Source organism: Piliocolobus tephrosceles, chromosome 6 (assembly GCF_002776525.5).
Source record: "Piliocolobus tephrosceles isolate RC106 chromosome 6, ASM277652v3, whole genome shotgun sequence".
NCBI lineage: Eukaryota > Metazoa > Chordata > Mammalia > Primates > Cercopithecidae > Piliocolobus > Piliocolobus tephrosceles.
Window position 1 is genome coordinate 122,621,671 of NC_045439.1, and position 22,472 is coordinate 122,644,142.

Here is a 22,472-nt window from a genome sequence, read left to right on the forward strand (position 1 = left end):
ATTTATTACAGTCTCTCCTGACTAGCATGTGAGCTCATAGGGTAGCAAATTTTGTTTCGTTCATTGCTATACCCTAAGCTCCTAGAACAGTGACTGGCACAGGGTGGTAGTCAATAAATGCATCAAATGAATAAACATGTTCTGCCTCATTTTCTGATGAGTGTTCTGCCTTCTGTTTTCCCACCACACTGAAAGACCTGGAGGGAGGTTTGGTCTTATTTATGTCCGTGTTCTCCAAGGTGCCTGGCACAATGCATAGCTTGTAGTAAGATGCACAAATGCTTTTGTAACTGAACTATTCACTCAATAAGGACCCGTCCCCAGGTGGTGTGGAGAAGGAGGCGTTGTTGAAGGGCTTCCATGAGACCAATGCCGGGGGTCAGCTTGGAAGTCTTGTCTCAGTTCCTCCCTCTGGACTGGTACAGGACAACACTTATCGGTGACAGAGGGTGCTCAGGGCCACAGGAAACTTAAGGACCACTGTTGCCCCTCCACTGGGCTGAGCTTGGGTATGCATGCACAGAGGGTGGTGCCCCCGAATATGACTCAGGACAATACACAGAGCCCTTTCCAAGACAGTCGTGTGTTCCCCCCAAGAGGAACTTCAGCTCTGACTACTCTCTTCTAACTGGAACTACGCACAAGATTTGGTATAACTGTTTTCTCTAGGTTCTCAAAGGCCTGTGTAGCCCAGAAAATGTTAAGAAGTACCAGCCTGGAGGACCCCTGGGAGAACCCCAGAATCTTTCCACCATCACCCACCACCACCTTGCTGAGCCCCCAAGAGGCCCAGTTCAGATAATGGAGCACACACAAAGCCTTCTGCAAGGCAGCACACTCACTCCCACCTCTGTGTGTCTGCAACAAGCTCAGGCCAGCTGGCGGTAGAGGCCTCTTCCCACCATGCTGCCCTGGGCTCTATCCTTGACAGATGCTTCCAGACTTGAGGATAAATTTGAGTTTATTTTAGGGAAAAAAAGATGCTTAAAGCACAAATTAGAGAGAGGAGGAGCTGAGATCCTTCAGAGGCCTGAGCTTCTACTTCTTTCCCTTAAGGTTTCTCCAAAGCAACAGCTCCATAAAATCCTTCAGCTCCCCGGCCCCACACCGAGAACCCCACATGTTGATTGGATCAGCCAAATCTACAACAGTCATGCAGATAAGTCCTAAGGAGAATACTGAAGGGTTTTTCTTCTCCCCCGAGCCTAGCATGAATAAGTCCCCAAATTTCTAGTCTGGCAGAATGGCAGACCCTGTCTCCAGATCCAAAGAATCACCTAGACACCCCCTCAGGCTCCTGGGCCTGGGATCTCAGCTGCACAGCCACCCCCACTCCCCTCAGAGCCGAGAGGAGAAGCCTGCCACTGCGATGTTCTCCCCGGTGATGTAGCTGGCATCTGGAGAGCACAGAAAGGACACAATTCCTGCACAGTCCTCCGGCTCCCCAAATCTGGATGGAAGGAGGACACAGTGTCAAGCATCTTGTACTCTGATTCTGCTGCTCTGGGGCTCATGGATGATAGGTGGGAGTGGGCTCTATGGGGAACGAGGTGGACACAGCAGGGCTACTTGCACCCTCCAGGGCCATGTGGACTCCAGATTTCAGCAAAAAAGAATGGTCAGATGACAGGGAGGGGTCTGCTCTTGCAATAGACTCAACTGCTCCTGCCCAGCCACACACAGACCACCAAATCTCCAAATCCCACTTGCCTCTGCATCTGATGATGCTCCCTGAGGTACTTGCAGACAGACTCATTCCCACGTAACTGGAGAAAGGGAAGAAATGAAAGAGTCAGTGCTACTAAAACAAGGAGATGGGCAGGGCCCCGGGAGGGCCACCAGGCAGAGCACCTAGGGCAGGTTTGCCCTTCTCAAAAGAAGGAGCATCTTCTCAGGATGGAGGGACTGCACCATGGCTGAGTTCAGAGAACAATGAAGACCTCAGTCATAGGCATGCTGACCTAAGGATTCAGTCACCCCTTTATCCCTTAGTCACTGGACAGGGTTCCCACTTAGCCAGACTGGGAGATGGAGGACACACCCAATCCTCACCACTTTGCTGAAGTCAGTCTTGATTATTCCTGGAACCAGGCAGTTTACCCGGATGTCCTTGGGGGCCAGCTCCAATGCCAGTGTTCTAGTGAGAGCCAGCAGCGCTGTCTTGCTAACATTGTAGACACCTAGCTCCTGGGAGGGGAATTGAGAGAGTGATTAGGATATGGGAGAGTGGGGGAAAGCATTGGTTGGATTTCTCACCTACAAGGCTCTCACAGGCTCAGCAGCCCTCCCACCCACATGGAGACAAACTCAGCCCAGGGCAGCAGGAGGATGGTGGGAGTCTGTCCCAGGCACTTTCTCTGTAAGGCTCTGAGGAAGAGGACAAATTTGCCTCTCACCCTACACCACTCAGGAGCACAAGGACCAAGCACTTACCGCTGCTGGAAAATAAGCTGCAATGGAAGAGACCAGGGTGACAGCACCCTTCCTGAGATGAGAAAAACACAAGAGAAGCTGAAGCTAAGAGCTTACCACTGATGGTGATACCATCATGCGGTCATTAAATGATGTAACCCTCACAGAAGCAACACAGGTCCTATTATTATCTCCATCTCAGAGTTCAGGAAACTGAGGCTCAGAGAGGTTTAGTACCAGCCAATACATGGCAGAGCTGGGATTCCATCCCTATTTCTCATAAATACAATATCCATGCTCAGAACCCTTATACTCTGCTTCATCTCTTGCTGGTTGCTTGAAGGAGAGGGCAGGGTGGAATTGGTGAACAGGCACCTAAGGCTGATGGTGAGTGCCTATCCATGGGCAACCTCTAAGGAGCAGATGGGGCAAGGGAGACCAGAAGTGACGGTCAGGAACTTTCCTTCTACTGAAGACAGCCCCTAGCCAGTTCCTAAGGGTGTGTCTGTGAGGAGTACAGTCAGATCTGCAGGACCTAGAACACAGGCAGGGTCCCTGGAGACCAAGCGTGGGCATGAGGCAGGCTTTTTCCTATAGAGAGGAATGGGGCTAACCCTGTCATTGGTTTTAAGTTCGTAAGAACAGAGAGCAGGTAAGGTAACAATGACCAGCCAACAAGGTCAAGGAATTAAAGCATAGCCTTGTCCCAAACCTGCTGATGTCAAGGCCAAGGAGACTATGCCTGGGCTCCCGGAATACTGCTCTCATCCTGCAGCCACAGGAACTGGGAATGGCAGCCACACAGAAGGTGAGGCAGGACAAGATAAAGGATGTGGAGATCCCAGAGAGACCTCTTCTGTCCTCCACCCACTACCGGCTGTGTTACTGACTCTACTTTGGTGCCCAGCTCAGGTCCCCAACTCCCACTGGTCCCCACCTCCACCCTGCAGTACCTCTTCTCCATGTAGGGCAGCAACTGGCTCAGCAGCAGGGCTGGGGACTTCACGTTCACATTTAGGATCTGAAATCAGAGCAGAACATGGATGAGGGCAGAGACATGGTCAGCCCAGGCCCTGATCTCATAAGACACTTGGAGCCCCGTAATTTGTGCAGCAGACCCAATTTGTGTGCAGATAAGAGAAACTAATCCCCCTTCTGACCAGTGCAAGAGGTTTTTCCAATTTGCTAATGGTTTCATAGGCAGGTAGGTTAAGTCACAGGCCTGTGAGCAAAGCCCTGAAAATGTGAATTGTTTAGGACTGACACAAGGAAGGAAATGTTCAGGCCTTTTAAAGAAAATGGGGACTGGGGGCAGTGGGTCATGCCTGTAATCTCAGCACTTCAGGAGACCAAGGTAGGAGGATTACTCAAGGTCAAAAGTTCAAGACCAGCCTGAGCAACACAGTGAGACCATGTCTCTATGAGAAATTTTTTAATTAATTGGCCTGGTGTGGTGGTGCACACCTGTAATCCTAGCTACTCAGGAGGCTGAGGCAGGAGGATCCCTTAAGCCCAGGAATTTGAAGCTGCAGTGTGCCATGATCATGCCACTGCACTCCAGCCTGGGTGACAGAGTGAGATCCTGTCTCTTGAAAAAACAGCAACAACAAACTGTAAGCAGAGGCCTCTGGAGAAAGACTGAAGACAGTCTGATGGAGAGGAAGCAGGTGCTAGAAGCAAGGGAGATTTCTGGAACAGCCTTTTTTGTCTCCCTGAGCTTTCATTTGCTTGTGCTCTCGCCTTGTCCCCATAGAATTTAAGGCATACTCACAATGCAACAGCATAAAACAAATCAAATAGGTACAATGTGTGAAGAAATGGAGAAAAGGAAAAATCAGTTCAGAAAAATAAGAAAAAGCAAGAGTGAGGTTGGTGCCTACAGTTCACAGCATGTGATAAGGACTGAGCATTTATTCCATTATTTGGTTACCAAAACGCAGGCTGTGGAGGCCTACACACACCAGATTATCGCAGACTTGGCTCTGAGCTTTCCTGCAGCCAATACAAACAGGGAGACAAAACAGAATTGCCATTCTGGGAGCTAGATGTCTATGCTGATCCTGCTTGTGACTAAAGTCTGAATCCAGGCTAAGCCACACAGGTCCTGACACTCTGGAGGATCTGTCTGGTGGGTCTGGGAATGGGGGAGAAGTGAGAGAGGAAGTGGCAAGGAAAGATGCAGAGGCGGAGCCTGGGAGCTAGGGCAGTGCGCCAAGTGGGACTGACATGGCACCAGGAACCCCTCCTGCAGGGATCTGTCCTGATTCAGGTCATCTGCATCCTGCATCTCTAGGGAATGAGACTGCACATCTGCAACTGACCAGGACTGTTCAATGTTTTTTCCACTCCCCGATCTCATGCCCACTCAATCCCTTGGATGTGGGTGGGGGAAATACTTAAGCTGAATGTTGCTGTGGCCCATTTGACGACATGTTACCAGTGTGGGGGATGACCCCCCCATGACTGCAAAAAGTGGCCCAGATGTCAGAAGCGGGTACCACCCTGAGGTCCCTAATAAGAAGAAATTGAGGATTAGGCTAGCTGTAAGTGTTTTCTGGACAAAATAGACCCCAACCAGCCCACAGGATATCTGTCCAAAACTCCATGTGCATCAGGCTGAGTGATGGGCTGAGGTAAGGCCCCTCCTAGACTCAGGAACAAAACCCATGCCAAAGAAAAGGTGAGACTCTCTCCCTTGATGAAGAAAACTGCCCCATTAGAAAGTAAGAGAGAGTACCTCTGTGTGCCAAGTAGTCCTGGGCAGAGAACTACCCATGAGCCTGAAAGAGGGTGCACGCTGGAGTCAATGGGTAAGGAGAAGGATGGAGGTGATGTGGTTTTGGTGGTTTAACAGAGTAGAGGTTTCCCTAATGGTGAAACCTGCTGGAGAGAAGGAGGGGTCTGCCTGGAGATGGCCTCAAAACTGGCTCAAGAATAAGATGAGTGGTAAGGAATTCTCCTTACAGGACACCTACTGAAAACTACATTTAGTTGAAAGCAGGGCATCTGGTAAATTCTAAACTCATTTTGTGACAATTTCACCTCCGAGGTGATGGCAGATGTGATCGGGGACCAGTCATCAATGATTTCTGTCCAGTGGTACAGAATCGCTCACTGAAGGCCAAGTCCTTGGAGAACAGGGGAGAATCAGAGAAAGTAAGGTCAGATTGTTGGCATCTGCCCTCAGCTTCAGGAGGGAAGACTGCAGTCTCGAGAAAAAGAGTCATGATCCTGTGAACTGAGACACTAAACAGGAAAATGATTCAGGAGGGTTAAGAGACTGTCAGCAATAAAATCCCAGCTATAAACTCACAAATGATCCTTTGGAGGCATTAAGAATACAGCTAAAGAGCCTGGGGAAGCAGCTCAGCAGGGGCTGCAGGGAGCTCAAATTTCAGATCATCTCTGAGGATGTAGCCAAGGGCACCCAGCCAAGGGCAGATAGAAGGGAGGGGCCAGCCTGAAGATGATGTTGGCAAATGAGAGCGCAGGAGCTAAGGAAGGCAGAACACACTAAGGCCAGAAGGCAGGAAACACTTTGACCCAGTGCTTAGGGCAGAGTGGGGAATGCTCACAATGGCAGAAAGAATGAGATTCATCACCATGCATTCTGACAGAGAGAACAGGGAACAAAACACGAGAGTGAAAGGAACATAAGTCATTGGGGAACAATTAGGCCCAAGATGGGCTTCAAGGCATTTTACAAGGTCTCTCCCAGTCCCTTGTGGACCAGGTGGCAGAATCCTTCAATGGACTGGCAGTAGGCTGGGATGTCTAATCCCCCAGAATGCTGATGGCTGGATCTGGTCCTGACAGCAAGTTTGGGTAGACTCAATGAGGAGCCCCCTTCTAGGAGACAGAGAGTCTCTGCAAGAGGCACAGGTCACCAAAGAAAAACACAGTACCTGTGTCTTCCCCTACAAAAGTGTGCAACACACAGAAATGCTTGAGTCTTACAAAGAGACTCTGACTAACCATTCACAGCTGTATCCCTAGAGCCTGGAATGCTGGTGCCTGGCATACAGCAATAAATATCTGCTGAATGATTAAATGCAAAAAGGACGAGAAGAGAAAAGAAAGTGGAAAGTGTAGGGGCCAGATTTAAGAATCAACAAGCCAGAAAGTATCATCCGGGCACATTTTGGGAGACAGCCAGGTAGGACTACCACCCAGGGCCTGCTTCTCCAATAACCTCTGGAGGGAAACAGAGAGCCTTGGTGGGCACAGGCATGCTTGAGCCCGGTGCAGAGCTGGCATCGGGCCCTCAGCCGCCTCCCAGGGGCAGGCCTCTCACCTTGTCCCAGATCTGCTCACTGGTCCCCAGCACGCTCCCCACCAGAGGGTTGACCCCTGCACAGCACACCAGGAAGTCGACGGCCCCACAGTGTTCCAGGGCCTGCGGAGAGGGCTTGGGTGAGTGTGGAGATGGCCTAAGGAGGGCTCTCCCTCCCAGGGCAGTCCAGGTCATAGGGCCTTTAGGCAAAGCTTGCAGAGCAGATGCTTCAACCAGAAATGGTTACAAGGCTCCTGCGAAAAACCAAACTCTCCTGAAGGAAAGTGACCTAGGTGTCCCAAGGGCAGGCTCCTGGGGCCAGGCACTGAGAGAGGAAGGTCCCTCTGGGGACCTCCCTCACCCCTTCAGACTCTTCCTCCACAGTGATTCTCCCAGGGCCTGCGGGTGGGGTGACGGTCCTCTCACGAACAGGCCACTTTCCCGAGAGACCTTCTGGGCAGCGAGGTCAGCCTGGGCACAGTCACGGCCTCAGGACGTATTCTACACCCCTCCCAGGTCTGAGCAGTGAAGGAAAGATTCTGCATGTTCCCCTCTCTGTGTCCTTCCACCACCTGCCCCCTCACTGTGGCCACCAGCCGCTCCCGGTCCTCAGCCTTCCCCACGTGGCACACAGTGCCCGCCATGCTCAGTCCCTCCCTCTGCAGCTGGGCCACAGCCCTGTCCACGTTCTGCTGCTTCCGGCTGCTGATAACCACGTGGGCCCCGTCCTGGGCCAGACGCCGGGCGATGGCAAAGCCGATCCTGGATGCAGAAATGGAGGGCACAAGTCAGCCTCAGCCTCTCCCCACTGTCCTTCCTCTACCCAGTTCTGGAAATCAGCAAATAAAGCTGGGTCTTGCTTTGAAACCCTGAGTCCTTGTGGAAGCCACAAGAACCCTGTGAGGGGTCAGGACCCATGGGCAATCCAGCACTCACCCACTGGTAGACCCTGTGACCATGGCTACCCGTTCAGCTAGGATGCCCTTCCGGTCTATCCCAGTGCTGCTCATCCTCACAGAAAGCCTAGCACAGGGATGAAACCAGCCCAGGTGGCCCCGGGCCACTGCTGGCAGCATGGTGGTTGGTGTCTGCGGTGCTTCCTGCTGAATCAGGCCTAGGGCAGATAATCAATTTCACTTATCACTGATGCCTCAGTGAGCATGAAGGTAACCTACCCTCCTCCTTCCTCCAGACAGACAAGGCCAGCAACAGAGAGTGGCAGAGAGTCAGGCTGGTTAGGGTAAATTTCAAACATGAGCCTCAGGTCAGGAAAGCAATCCATGAACACTCCTAAGCTATAAAACTGGGGAAATTATTCACAAATTAAAATACGAGATTCAACATTCAGTAGACAAGGGTGATTTTTCCATTCATTGCATAGCAAATACTGAGCACTTGCAATGTGTCAGGCACTGGGCAGTAGAGGTGGGGACACCCTCGTAAACCACAGACTCAGCCCTGAACCCCACCCATGCAGCTTCCCAGTTAAATGAGGACGCCAGGCACCAACAAATAATTATGCCAGTAATTACCTGCTTCTGTGTCTGGAATTGGTGGGTTCTTGCTCTCACTGACTTCAAGAATGAAGCTGCGGACGCTTGTGGTGAATGTTACAGTTCTTAAAGATGGTGTGTTCAGAGTTGTTCGTTCCTCCTATCCAGAGTTGTTCATTCCTCCTGGTGGGTTCGTGGTCTTGCTGGCTTCAGGAGTGAAGTTGCAGACCTTCGCAGTAACTGTTAACAGCTCTTAAAGGCAGTGCATCTGGAGTTGTTAGTTCCTTCCAGTTGCTTTGTGGTCTCGCTGTCCTCAGGAGTGAAGTTGCAGACCTTGGCGGTGAGTGTTACAGCTCTTAAAGGCAGTGCGGACCCAAAGAGTGAGGAGCAGCAAGATGTATTGTGAAGAGGGAAAGAACAAAGCTTCTACAGAGTGGAAGGGGACTCCAGCAGGTTGCTGCTGCTGGCTCAGGTGGCCTGCTTTTATTCCCTTATCTGGCCACACCCACATCCTGCTGACTGGTCCATTTTACAGAGACCTAATTGGTCCATTATACAGAGAGCTGATTGGTCCATTTTGACAGAGTGCTGATTGGTGCATTTACAAACCTTTAGCTAGACACAGAGTGCTGATTGGTGTGTTTACAATCCTCTAGCTAGATACAAAAGTTCTCCAAGTCCCCACCCTATTAGCTAGACACAGAGAGCTGCACCCTTGCCTCTCCTCCTAGACCACAAAGAGGACCAAGAAAAGTCGGATTTAGTGGCCCTTACTGATGCATTCTCAAAAACCTGTTAGAGTCCTAAGCATTCTCCTGTTAGTATTGGGACCTTACCCATATCCTATAACAATGTTATGCCCCAAAAATGAATTGTAGTGCCATACCCTGAGGGAGAAAAGGGATCTCCAGGGTTGGAAGAGTGACACCTTTTGTCCTCACTTATATGAATAGGAAGGATACAATTTCTGAGACTCCCCATATCCTAGTTTCAGGAATAGCTTTTGTTAAGCCTGCTTGTCTGAGGAGGGATCCTAAAATCCCAGATAGTCTCCCCTACAATGGGGCTTTGGGCAAAAATTATATATTTCTGATTGGTGAGCCCAGATGCCTAAAGAAGGTAACAGAGTCCTGAAATTTATACTAGAAATCATTCTTATAGGAGAAACTAGAAAAGCACCAGGGACAGGGAGTGGTTTTTTAGAAGCAGGACCAGCCTTGGAGAAGAGAAGCAAGAGGAAGTATGTCCGGCAGGCATTAGGACCCAGGGGACAAGGGTCAGGATAGATAGGACAGATGTGTGAGTCTTACTTGGGTGACATGCCTTTGAGAGCTCCGCTGGTGGCTGCAGGGTCAACCAACTTGTTGGGACCCCAGAGCTGAATGGCTTTCCTCTCTGTCGACCCTCAGCTCAGCCCAGAAGTATGGGAAAAGCAGAAGCTACTTCCAGGCAAACCAACGTTCCCAACTCAGAAGAGTTGGGGGTTGTTAGAGAGCCCTTTCCCAGAAAGCCTGACACCCATGTCTTTGGTCCAGCGGCCGCACTAGTCGCTTTTAACTGGCCGACAGGTGCCTGGTATTTAGCCCCCAAATTCTAAGGAAAAATAGGACTGAACAGGAAGTGAAAGGGGTCTGATGGTACTCACCACTTGGTGATAGTCTCCCAGCTTGGTGATAGGCAATGGTCTCACCACTTGGTGATAATCTCACCTCTTGGCAATAGGCGATAGCCCCTTTGTGGTCACCAAAATGTGTCTGGAATTGGTGGGTTCTTGGTCTCACTGACTTCGAGAATGAAGCTGTAGACCCTTGGGTGAGTGTTACAGTTCTCAAAGATGGTGTGTCCAGACTTGTTCGTTCCTCCTGTCCGGAGTTGTTCGTTCCTCCCAGTGGGTTGGTGGTCTTGCTGGCTTCAGGAGTGAAGCTGCAGACCTTCACAGTAACTGTTACAGCTCTTAAAGGCGGCACATCTGGAGTTGTTCATTCCTTCCAGTGGATTCGTGGTCTTGCTGGGCTCAGGAGTGAAGTTGCAGACCTTCGCAGTGAGGGTTTCAGCTCTTAAAAGTGGTATGGACCCAAAGACTGAGCAGCAGCAAGATTTATTGTGAGGAGCGAAAGAACAAAGCTTCCACAGCTTGGAAGGGGACTCCAGTGGGTTGCCACTGCTGGCTCAGGTGGCCTGCTTTTATTCCTGTATCTGGCCCCACCCACATCCTGCTGATCGGTCCATTTTACAGAGACCTGATTGGTCCATTTTACAGAGAGCTGATTGGTCTGTTTTACAGAGAGCTGATTGGTCCATTTCGACAGAGTGCTGATTGGTGCATTTACAATCCTTTAGCTAGACACAGAAGTTCTCCAAGTCCCCACCAGATTAGTTAGACACAGAGTGCTGATTAGTGCATATACAAACCTTTAGCTAGACACAGAGTGCTGATTGGTGCATTTACAAACCTTTAGCTAGACAGAGTACTGATTGGTGCATTTACAAACCTTTAGCTAGACAGAAAAGTTCTCTAGGTCCCCACCTGACCCAGAAGCCCAGCCAATTTCACCTCTCGATGGCACTGTCTGTGGGACTTTGCAGCACCTAGCCAGGGCACTCCTGCAGCCCGGAGGGAGCTGGTCCCCCAATCAAGCCCAGCAGGTGCCGGCCTGTGCTGGCTCTGGGTGAGTGCAGGGCTGAGCCCATGCCCACCTGGAACCCGCACTGGCCCATGAGTGCCACATGCAGCCCCAGCTCCTGCCCATGCCTCTCCCTCCACACCTCCCCCTGAGCAGAAGGAGCCGACTCCAGCCTCGGCCAGCTCAAGAGGGGCCCCCACAGCACAGCAGTGGGCTGAAGGGCTCCTTGAGCCTGGCCAGAGTGGACGCTGAGGTGGAGAGTGAATGAGGGCTGCTGGCACGTTGTTACCTCTCATTTCTAGCTGAAAAAACAAAACCAACAGAAACTCTCATTCACTGCTGGATACAGGGTAAGTACAATTGAAAGGTGACAATATACTAGGAGCCCTCACTCTCAGTGCCTCCTCAGCCTCGGTGTCCACTCTGGCGGCACTTGAGGAGCCCTTTAGCCCACCACTGCACCGTGGGAGCCTCTCTCTGGGCTGGCCGAGGCTGGAGCCGGCTCCCTCTGCTTAGGGGAAGGTGGGGAGGGAGAGGCATGGGCGGGAACTGGGGCTGCGCATGGTGCTCACAGGCCAGTGTGAGTTCCTGTGGGTGCGGGCTCCGCAGGCCCCACACTCAGAGCAGCCAGCCGGCACCACCGGCCCAGGGCAGTGAGGGGCTTAGCAGCTGGACCAGCAGCTGCGGTGGATGCACCGGGTCCCCCAGCAGTGCCAGCCCACCCCTTGCTCCACGGCACTCAGTCTCATCAACCGCCCAGGGGCTGAGGAGTATGGGTGCATGGCGTGGGACTGGTGGGCAGCTCTACCCATGGCCCTGGCACAGGATCCACTAGGTGAAGCCACTGAGTCTAGTGGGGACTTGGAGAACTTTTGTGACTAACTGGCGGGTTGTGAATGTGCCAATCAGCACTCTGTGTCTAGCTCAGGGTTTGTGGATACACCAGTCAGCACTCTGTAACTGGCTCAAGGTTTGTGAATACACCAATCAGTGCTCTGTGTCTGGTTGACCTAGTGGGGACTTGGAGAACTTTTGTGTCTAGCACTCTGTGTCTAGCTAGAGGATTGTAAACACGTGGGTTAGCACTCTGTGTCTAGCTCAGGGTTTGTAAATACACCAATCAGCACTTTGTGTCTACTTCAGGGTTTGCAAATACACCAATCAGTACTCTGTATCTAGTTAACCTAGTGGAGACTTGGAGAACTTTTATGTCCAGCTAGAGGATTGTAAATGCACTAATCAGCACTCTGTGTCTATCTCAGGGATTGTAAATGCACTAATCAGCACTCTGACAAAATGGACCAGTCAGCTTTCTGTCAAATGGACCAATCAGCTCTCTGTAAAATGGACCAATCAGCAGGATGTGGGTGAGGTCAGATAAGGGAATAAAAGCAGGCTGCCCAGCCAGCCAGCAGCAACTGTCTCGGGTCCCCTTCCACACAGGTGGAAGCTTTGTTCTTTTGCTCTTTGCAATAAATCTTGCTGCTGATCACTCTTTGGGTCCATGCTGCCTTTATGAGCTGTAACACTCACCACGAAGGTCTGCAGCTTCACTCCTGAAGCCAGTGAGACCACAAACCCACCCACCGGGAGGAATGAACAACTCCAGATGCACCACCTTTAAAAGCTGTAACACTCGCCATGAAGGTCTGCAACTTCACTCCTGTCAGAGACCACAAACCCACCAGAAGGAAGAAGCTCCACATACATCTGGACATCTAAAGGAACAGACTCTGGACTACCATCTTTAAGAACTGTAACACGGCCGGGTGCGGTGGCTCAAGCCTGTAATCCCAGCACTTTGGGAGGCCGAGATGGGTGGATCACAAGGTCAAGAGATCGAGACCATCCTGGCTAACACAGTGAAACCCCGTCTCTACTAAGAAAATACAAAAAAACTAGCCAGGCGAGATGGCGGGTGCCTGCAGTCCCAGCTACTCGGGAGGCTGAGGCAGGAGAATGGCGTGAACCCGGGAGGCGGAGCTTGCAGTGAGCTGAGATCCGGCCACTGCACTCCAGCCTGGGTGACAGAGCAAGACTCCGTCTCAAAAAAAAAAAAAAAAAAAAAAACTGTAACACTCACTGCAAGGGTCCGCGGCTTCATTCTTGAAGTCAGTGAGACCAAGAACCCACCAATTCTGGACACATAATCACTTTGGGAAATGATTTGGCATTATATGGAGAAGTTGAAAATATAGATCTCTGACTCTGTAGAGGGAACTAGCATCCTGCAGAAGGGAGGTCATGTGTGCACCAAGAGACTGTACACACACATTCACAGAAGCCTGCTTAGAATGTTCCAAACTGGAAACAAGTCTGTATTAGTTTGTTTTCATACTGTGATAAAGAACTACCTGAGGCCAGGCACAGTAGCTCACACCTGTAATCCCAGTACTCTGGGAGGCCAAGGTGGGCATATCCCTTGAGCTCAGGAGTTTAAGACCAGCCTGGGCAACATGGTGAAATCTTGTCTCTACAAAAATTAGCTGAGTGTGGTGGTGTGCACTTGTAGTCAACTACTCGAGAGCCTAAGATGGGATGATGGCTTGAGCCCAGGAGGTCAAGGCTGCAATGAGCTGAGATTGCACACCATACTCCAGTCTGGGAGACAGGGCAAGACCCTCTCTTAAAAAAAAAAAAAAAACTACCTGAGACTGGGTAATTTATAAAGAAACGAGGCTGCACAGGAAGCAAGGCTTGGAAGGCCTCCGGAAACTTACAATTAGGGCAGAAAGTGAAGTGAAGCAGGCAGGTCTTACACAGCTGGAGCAGAGCAAAGCGGGAGGTGTTACACACTTTTAAACAATGAGATCTCATGTGAACCCACTGACTATCACAAGAACAGCAAGGGGAAAATCTAACCCCCATGATCCAATCACCTTCCACTAGGCCCCCTCCCCCAACATTGCCAGCACAAGAGAATATACATTCTTTCCAGCACTACATTGGACTTATTCCAAAATTGACCACATAGTTGGAAGTAAAGCACTCCTCACCAAATGTAAAAGAACAGAAATTATAACAAACTGTCTCTAAGATCACAGTGCAAACAAACTAGAACTCAGGACTAAGAAACTCAATCAAAACCGCTCAACTACATGGAAACTGAACAACCTGCTCCTGAATGACTACTGGGTACATAGCAAAATGAAAGCAGAAACAAACATGTTCTTTGAAACCAATGAGAACAAAGATACAACATACCAGAATCTCTGGGACACATTTAAAGCAGTGTGTAGAGGGAAATTTATAGCACTAAATGCCCACAAGAGAAAGCTGAAAAGATCTAAAATTGACACTCTAACATCACAATTAAAAGAACTAGAGAAGCAAGAGCAAACACATTCAAAAGCTAGCAGAAGGCAAGAAATAACTAAGATTAGAGCAAAACTGAAGGAGATAGAGACACAAAAAACCCTCCAAAAAATCCATGAATCCAGGAGTTGGTTTTTTGAAAAGATCAACATAATTGATAGACCGCTAGCAAGACTAATAAACAAGAAAATAGAGAAGAATCAAATAGACACACAAAAAAATGATAAAGGCGATATCACCACCCATCTCATAGAAATACAAACTACCATCAGAGAATACTATAAACACTTCTACGCAAATAAACTAGAAAACCAGAAAGAAATGGATAATTTCCTGGACACTTACACTCTCCCAAGACTAAACCAGGAAGAAGTTGAATCCCCGAATAGACCAATAGCAGGCTCTGAAATTGAGGCAATAATTAATAGCCTACCAACCAAAAAAAGTCCAGGACCAGATGGATTCACAGCCGAATTCTACCAGAGGTACAAGGAGGACCTGGTACCGTTCCTTCTGAAACTATTCCAATCAATAGAAAAAGAGAGAATCATCCCTAACTCACTTTATGAGGCCAACATCATCCTGATACCAAAGCCTGGCAGAGACACAACAAAAAAAGAGAATTTTAGATCAATATCCCTGATGAACGTCAATGCAAAAATCCTAAATAAAATACTGGCAAACCAGATCCAGCAGCACATCAAAAAACTTATCCACCATGATCAAGTGGGCTTCATCCCTGGGATGCAAGGCTGGTTCAAAATACGCAAATCAATAAACATAATGCAGCATATAAACAGAACCAAAGACAAAAACCACATGATTATCTCAATAGATGCAGAAAAGGCCTTTGACAAAATTCAACAGCACTTAATGCTAAAATCTCTCAATAAATTTGGTATTGATGGAACATATCTCAAAATAATAAGAGCTATTTATTACAAATCCACAGCCAATATCATACTGAATGGGCAAAAACTGGAAGCATTCCCTTTGAAAACTGGCACAAGACCCGGATGCCCTCTCTCACCACTCCTATTCAACACAGGGTTGGAAGTTCTGGCTAGGGCAATCAGGCAAGAGAAAGAAATAAAGTGTATTCAGTTAGGAAAAGAAGAAGTCAAATTCTCCCTGTTTGCAGATGACATGATTGTATATTTAGAAAACCCCATCATCTCAGCCCAAAATCTCCTTAAGCTGATAAGTAACTTCAGCAAAGTCTCAGCATACAAAATCAATGTGCAAAAATCACAAGCATTCTTATACACCAGTAACAGACAAACAGAGAGCCAAATCATGAATGAACTTCTATTCACAATTGCTTCAAAGAGAATAAAATACCTGGGAATCCAACTTACAAGGGATGTAAAGGACCTCTTCAGGGAGAACTACAAACCACTGCTCAGTGAAATAAAAGAGAACACAAACAAATGGAAGAACATACCATGCTCATGGCTAACAAGAATCAATATTGTGAAAATGGCCATACTGCCCAAGGTAATTTATAGATTCAATGCCATCCCTAACAAGCTACCAATGACTATCTTCACAGAATTGGAAAAAACTGCTTTAAAGTTCATATGAAACCAAAAAAGAGCCCACATTGCCAAGACAATCCTAAGTCAAAAGAACAAAGCTGGAGGTATCATGCTACCTGACTTCAAACTATACTACAAGGCTACAGTAACAAAAACAGCATGGCACTGGTACCAAAACAGAGATATAGACCAATGGAACAGAAGAGAGTACTCAGAAATAATACCACACATCTACAGCCATCTGATCTTTGACAAACCTGAGAAAAACAAGAAATGGGGAAAGGATTCCCTATTTAATAAATGGTGCTGGGAAATTGGCTAGCCATAAGTAGAAAGCTGAAGCTGGATCCTCTCCTTACTCCTTATATAAAAATCAATTCAAAATGGATTAGAGACTTAAATGTTAGACCTAATACCATAAAAATCCTAGAAGAAAACCTAGGTAATACCACTCAGAACATAGGCATGGGTAAGGACTTCATGTCTAAAACACCAAAAGCAACAGCAACAAAAGCCAAAATTGACAAATGGGATCTAATTAAACGAAAGAGCTTCTGCACAGCAAAAGAAACTACCATCAGGCAACCTACAGAATGGGAGAAAATTTTTGCAATCTACTCATCTGACAAAGGGCTAATATCCAGAACCTACAAAGAACTCAAACAAATATACAAGAAAAAAACAAAAAACCCCATCAAAAAGTGGGCAAAGGATATAAACAGACATTTCTCAAAAGAAGACATTCATACAGCCAACAGACACATGAAAAAATGCTCGCCCTCACTGGCCATCAGAGAAATGCAAATCAAAAACACAATGAGATACCATCTCACACGAGTTAGAATGGCAATCATTAAAAAGTCAGGAAACAACAGGTGCTGGAGAGGATGTGGAGAAATAGGAACACTTTTACACTGTTGGTGGGATTGTAAACTAGTTCAACCATTGTGGAAAACAGTATGCCGATTCCTCAAGGATCTAGAACTAGAAATACCATTTGACCCAGCCATCTCATTACTGGGTATATACCGAAAGGGTTATAAATCATGCGGCTATAAGGACACATGCACACGTATGTTTATTGTGGCACTATTCACAATAGCAAACACTTGGAATCAACCCAAATGTCCATCAGTGACAGACTGGATTAAGAAAATGTGGAACAGGTAGGGGCGGAGCAAGATGGCCGAATAGGAGCAGCTCCAGTCTCCAACTCCCAGCACCAGCGACATAGAAGACCGGAGATTTCTGCATTTTCAACTGAGGTACTGGGATCATCTCACTAGGGAGTGCCGGACAATCGGTGCTGGTCAGCTGCTGCAGCCCGACCAGCAAGAGCTGAAGCAGGGCGAGGCATCGCCTCATCTAGGAAGTGCAAGGGGGAAGGGAATCCCTTTTCCTAGCCAGGCAAACTGAGACACACAACACCTGGCAAATAGGGTAACACCCACCCCAATGCTGCGCTTTGGGCAAACGGACACACCAGGAGATTGTATCCCACACCTGGCCGGGAGGATCCCATGGCCATGGAGCATCCCTCATTGCTAGCATGGCAGTCTGCGATCTAACCGCCAGGCAGCAACGAGGCTGGGGGAGGGGTGCCCGCCATTGCTGAGGCTTAAGTAGGTAAACAAAGCTGATGGGAAGCTCGAACTGGGTGGAGCTCACAGCAGCTCAAGGTAACCTGCCTGTCCCTGTAGACTCCACCTCTGGGGACAGGGCACAGCTAAACAACAACAACAACAACAACAAAGCAGCAGGAACCTCTGCAGACACAAACGACTCTGTCTGACAGCTTTGAAGAGAGCAGTGGATCTCCCAACACGGAGGTTGAGATCTGAGAAGGGACAGACTGCCTGCTCAAGTGGGTCCCTGACCCCTGAGTAGCCTAACCGGGAGACATCCCCCACTGGGGGCAGTCTGACACCCCACACCTCACAGGGTGGAGTACACCCCTGAGAGGAAGCTTCCAAAGTAAGAATCAGACAGCTACACTCACTGTTCAGCAATATTCTATCTTCTGCAACCTCTGCTGCTGATACCCAGGCAAACAGGGTCTGGAGTGGACCTCAAGCAATCTCCAACAGACCTACAGCTGAGGGTCTTGACAGTTAGAGGGAAAACTATCAAACAGGAAGGACACCTATACCAAAACCCCATCAGTACGTCACCATCATCAAAGACCAGAGGCAGATAAAACCACAAAGATGGGGAAAAAGCAGGGCAGAAAACCTGGAAATTCAAAAAATAACAGTGCATCTCCCCCTACGAAGGAGCGCAGCTCATCGCCAGCAATGGATCAAAGCTGGTCAGAGAACGACTTTGACGAGATGAGAGAAGAAGGCTTCAGTCCATCAAACTTCTCAGAGCTAAAGGAGGAATTACGTACCCAGCGCAAAGAAACCAAAAAAGCCAAAATTGACAAATGGGATCTAATTAAATGAAAGAGCTTCTGCACAGCAAAAGAAACTACCATCAGAGTGAACAGGCAACCTACAGAATTTTTGCAATCTACTCATCTGACAAAGGGCTAATATCCAGAATCTACAAAGAACTCAAACAAATATACAAGAAAAAAGCAAACAATCCCATCAAAAAGTGGGCAAAGGATATGAACAGACATTTCTCAAAAGAAGACATTCATACAGCCAACAGACACATGAAAAAATGCTCGTCATCACTTGCCATCAGAGAAATGCAAATCAAAACCACAATGAGATACCATCTCACACCAGTTAGAATAGCAATCATTAAAAAGTCAGGAAACAACAGGTGTTGGAGAGGATGTGGAGAAATAGGAACACTTTTACACTGTTGGTGGGATTGTAAACTAGTTCAACCATTATGGAAAACAGTATGGCAATTCCTCAAGGATCTAGAACTAGATGTACCATATGACCCAGCCATCCCACTACTGGGTATATACCCAAAGGATTATAAATCATGCTGCTATAAAGACACATGCACACGTATGTTTATTGCGGCACTATTCACAACAGCAAAGACTTGGAATCAACCCAAATGTCCATCTGTGACAGACTAGATTAAGAAAATGTGGCACATATACACCATGGAATACTATGCAGCCATAAAAAAGGATGAGTTTGCATCCTTTGTAGGGACATGGATGCAGCTGGAAACCATCATTCTTAGCAAACTATCACAAGAACAGAAAAACAAGCACCGCATGTTCTCACTCATAGGTGGGAACTGAACAATGAGATCACTTGGACTCGGGAAGTGGAACATCGCATTCCGGGGCCTATCATGGGGAGGGGGGAGGAGGGAGTGGGGAGGGATTGCATTGGGAATTATACCTGATATAAATGATGAATTGATGGGTGCTGACGAGTTGATGGGTGCAGCACACCAACATGGCACAACTATACATATGTAACAAATCTGCACGGTATGCACATGTACCCTAGAACTTAAAGTATAATAAAATAAATAAATAAATAAATAAATAAATAAATAAATAAATAAATAAATAAAATAAAATAAAAATAAAAATAAATTAAAAAATTTAAAAAAAAAAGAAAATGTGGCACATATACACCATGGAATACTATGCAGCCATAAAAAAGGATGAGTTTGTGTCCTTTGTAGGGACATGGATGCAGCTGGAAACCATCATTCTTAGCAAACTATCGCAAGAACAGAAAACCAAACACCACATGTTCTCACTCATAGGTGGGAACTGAACGATGAGATCACTTGGACTCGGGAAGGGGAACATCACACACCAGGGCCTATCATGGGGAGCGGGGAGGAGGGAGGGAGGAGGGATTGCACTGGGAATTATACCTGATATAAATGACGAATTGATGGGTGCTGACGAGTTGATGGGTGCGGCACACCAACATGGCACAAGTATACATATGTAACAAACCTGCATGTTATGCACATGTACCCTAGAACTTAAAGTATAACAATAAAAAATAAATAAATAAAATGTGGCACATATACACCATGGAATACTATGCAGCCATGAAAAAAGATGAGTTTGTGTCCTTTTTAGGTACATGGGTGCAGCTGGGTTGATGGGTGCTGATGAGTTGATGGGTGCAGCACACCAACATGGCACATGTATATATATGTAACAAACCTGCACGTTGTGTACATGTACCCTAGAACTTAAATTATAATAAAAATAAAAAAGTAAAAAATAAAAATAAAATAAAATATATACATATATTTTTGAGTAAACAAGTCAGACACAAAAGGATACATGTTATGTGAATCTACAAGTTGCAGCAACAGGTAAAACAATTCTATGTTGCTTAAGAAGGCAAACAGGTGACAAAAATAGAGAAATGCAGGGCAGTGATCACCACAAAAGTCAGGAGAGTGGGTATTTCTGGGGTGAAGCTGTGGGGAGGCAGTTATGATTAAGAAGGGGCAAATAGGCTAGGCACAGTGGTTCATGCCTATATTCCCAGCACTTTGGAGGCTGAGGCAGGTGGATCACTTGAGGTCAGGAGATGGAGACCAGCCTAGCCAACATGGTGAAACCTCATCTCTATGAAAAATACAAAAATGAGCCAGGTGTGGTGGCATGTGCCTATAGTCCCAGCTACTTGGGAGACTGAGGCAGAGGCAGGAGAATCGCTTGAACCCAGGAGTTGGAGGTTGCAGTGAGCCAAGATTAAGCCACTGCACTCCATGCTGGGTGACAGAGGGAGACTCCGTCTAAAAAAAAAAAAGAAGGGGCAAATTAAAGAGCTTTTGGGTGCTGACAATGTTGTATTTGATAAGCCAATGATGCTTACATGATGTCCAGGAAGATATATAATATTGCCTATGTATGTGTATACTTTTTATGTATGTGTTATAATTCACAATTTAAAAATTTAAAAGTAAAGATTACCTGCTCATGGTAAATTTTAAAATTCAAGCAGGTTAAAACTAATTCAAAAACTAAATCCTCCGATTCCCTTCTCAGAAGAAAATCTGCCAGCATCTCAGATACTTTCTCAAAGATGTTCTATGCAAAGGGCTTTGCTTTAAATAAGCAAAACTTTCTGATTTTAAACATTCAGTTCACAGAGGGTTTCCATGGAGTATCCTAGCCAGGAAGCAGAGGATCAGTAATGAGTGTCACATGAGTTCCTTGAACGCTCCACTCCTCCCTCGTGGGGCCCAGGGCTTGAAACACACGAGTGCTCAATAAGGCTGGTGAGATAATCAGGCTGGGAAAGTTGCAGGTATAGGACCTGGAAGACTGAGGAGGATTTTGACACAACAGGATAGATCCTCCTGTTAAGGGGAACAGGCTGAGAGGAGGAATGGAGGGTGTGGATGTCCAGGGTGTTTGGGAGAGAGCAGGGATGCCTATGTGTCTGGAATACAGACAATGGGGGCTCATGCCTGAGAAAGCAGACTGTAGTTTTGAATGACTCCAGCAGGCCGGTGCTGATTGAAGCTCTCTGAAGGGAGGTCTGTGGAGCTGGGCCAGTTAAAGCAGCCACAGACAGCCAGGCTGCTGTGTGGAGACCTGTGCCCTCAGGAGGCCCTTCAGAAGGGAAGGGTGTGCCTGTCTAGCTATGCGCAGATGTGAAGGCAGGGAGATGATCTGGCATGGGAGACTCAGGTATGAAGATATTTCACCATGAACTGGAAAATGCTAGGGTTGCTTCTCTAAGGGACCCTCTTTCACCCAAACCCTAATTTCCCAGCTCCTCATTCATGTTAGCCCAGAGGCTCCTGCCTTCCCCCATGTGGGATTCCCATTGGCCTGCCATCCCCTGCTCTAATGGAAGAATCTGATCAGCTTCCTGAGAGAAGGAGGGAGGCAGTGGTTCGAGCAAGGGGTTAGCAGGTCACTCAGGGTCTTGGGAGTATGCTTTTCATGTGGAACCGGACAGTGCCAGGAAGGTGAAGAGAGGCAGGCTCTGGCAGCTCTGGGCCAAGGGGCCGACAGATGTGACATTTCAGGAGGCTCTGGCATGGGATAACTCTGTCTACAGACCTTCATCAGTTCCAGACCTGCTCTGGCCACTCCATCACCAAAGGACTCCTGGTTACCAAGCAACCCCTGCCTTACCTACTGCATCTCCCCTTGTTCCTTAGCAACCCTTGCATAACTCAGTTCCTTCGGGTTAGGGGTCTGTATCCATAAATTATAAGTGAATGGGTGCTGCTCAGGAATTGTGAAGAAAATTTCTATTAAATATCAGTCTGTACTCAGTGTCAAAATGCAGGCGACCAAATGCTCTGCTTTGGGAAGGAAGCCTTGGTTTCCGATTTATGTCTCTTCCGATATTGTATTTCCAAAAACAATCTTTGCAGGTCCTAGACCTCCCCGCTCTTTCCTCTCAACTGCTTCCACTCTGCCTGCTGTTGCTCTCGCTTTCTCTCTCACACGCCCTCTCTCCTTCCTGCAAGGTCATGTTTACAGCCTTGCATTTCGTGGAGACAAGAGGTTTCAGCTCCTGATTGGTCTACCTTTTCTAAACAGGACACCAGATTCTGAACATTGTTATGCCCCCCGGGGGAACTCCTCTCCCTCTGCTGCGAGCATAGATTAACCCCCTTTTGAGGTTGAGGGAAATCCAGTCTCCTTGACTGCGAGGACAGCAGGAAAAAAAGAGGACTCGCCTTTTGTCGGGACAGGACGCCCCCTGCTGGAAGACTAGAGTAACAGCACCTCTGAGAAATGTTCCTGTCTCAGCAAGTCGGGCTGTCCCCTTTCTGGCTTCTAACCCATTCTCACCAAGCCCTGCTTGTCTGAACTTGCTTCAATGTGGTTTGCAGGAAAGCTGACCTACTGTAAGGAAAGGCAACTCTGTCTGGCCTGTTGCAGATAAACAACCTG

The 22,472-nt window shown here is 47.8% G+C and overlaps 1 protein-coding gene across 1 annotated transcript; it reads right to left on the reverse strand.

Annotated features, from left to right (window-relative positions):
• Positions 1 to 943: 943 nt before the first annotated feature.
• On the reverse strand, positions 944 to 8,612 carry DHRS2 (dehydrogenase/reductase 2). The gene is made up of 9 exons (XM_023230443.1): positions 8,218 to 8,612; positions 7,622 to 7,799; positions 7,270 to 7,447; positions 6,707 to 6,808; positions 3,366 to 3,433; positions 2,434 to 2,485; positions 2,053 to 2,187; positions 1,711 to 1,766; positions 944 to 1,450 (listed from the first exon to the last, which is right to left on the reverse strand). Exons 2-9 carry the CDS (start codon positions 7,759 to 7,761, stop codon positions 1,339 to 1,341), a joined length of 843 nt encoding a protein of 280 aa, XP_023086211.1. The 5' UTR covers positions 7,762 to 7,799; positions 8,218 to 8,612; the 3' UTR covers positions 944 to 1,338.
• Positions 8,613 to 22,472: the final 13,860 nt, after the last annotated feature.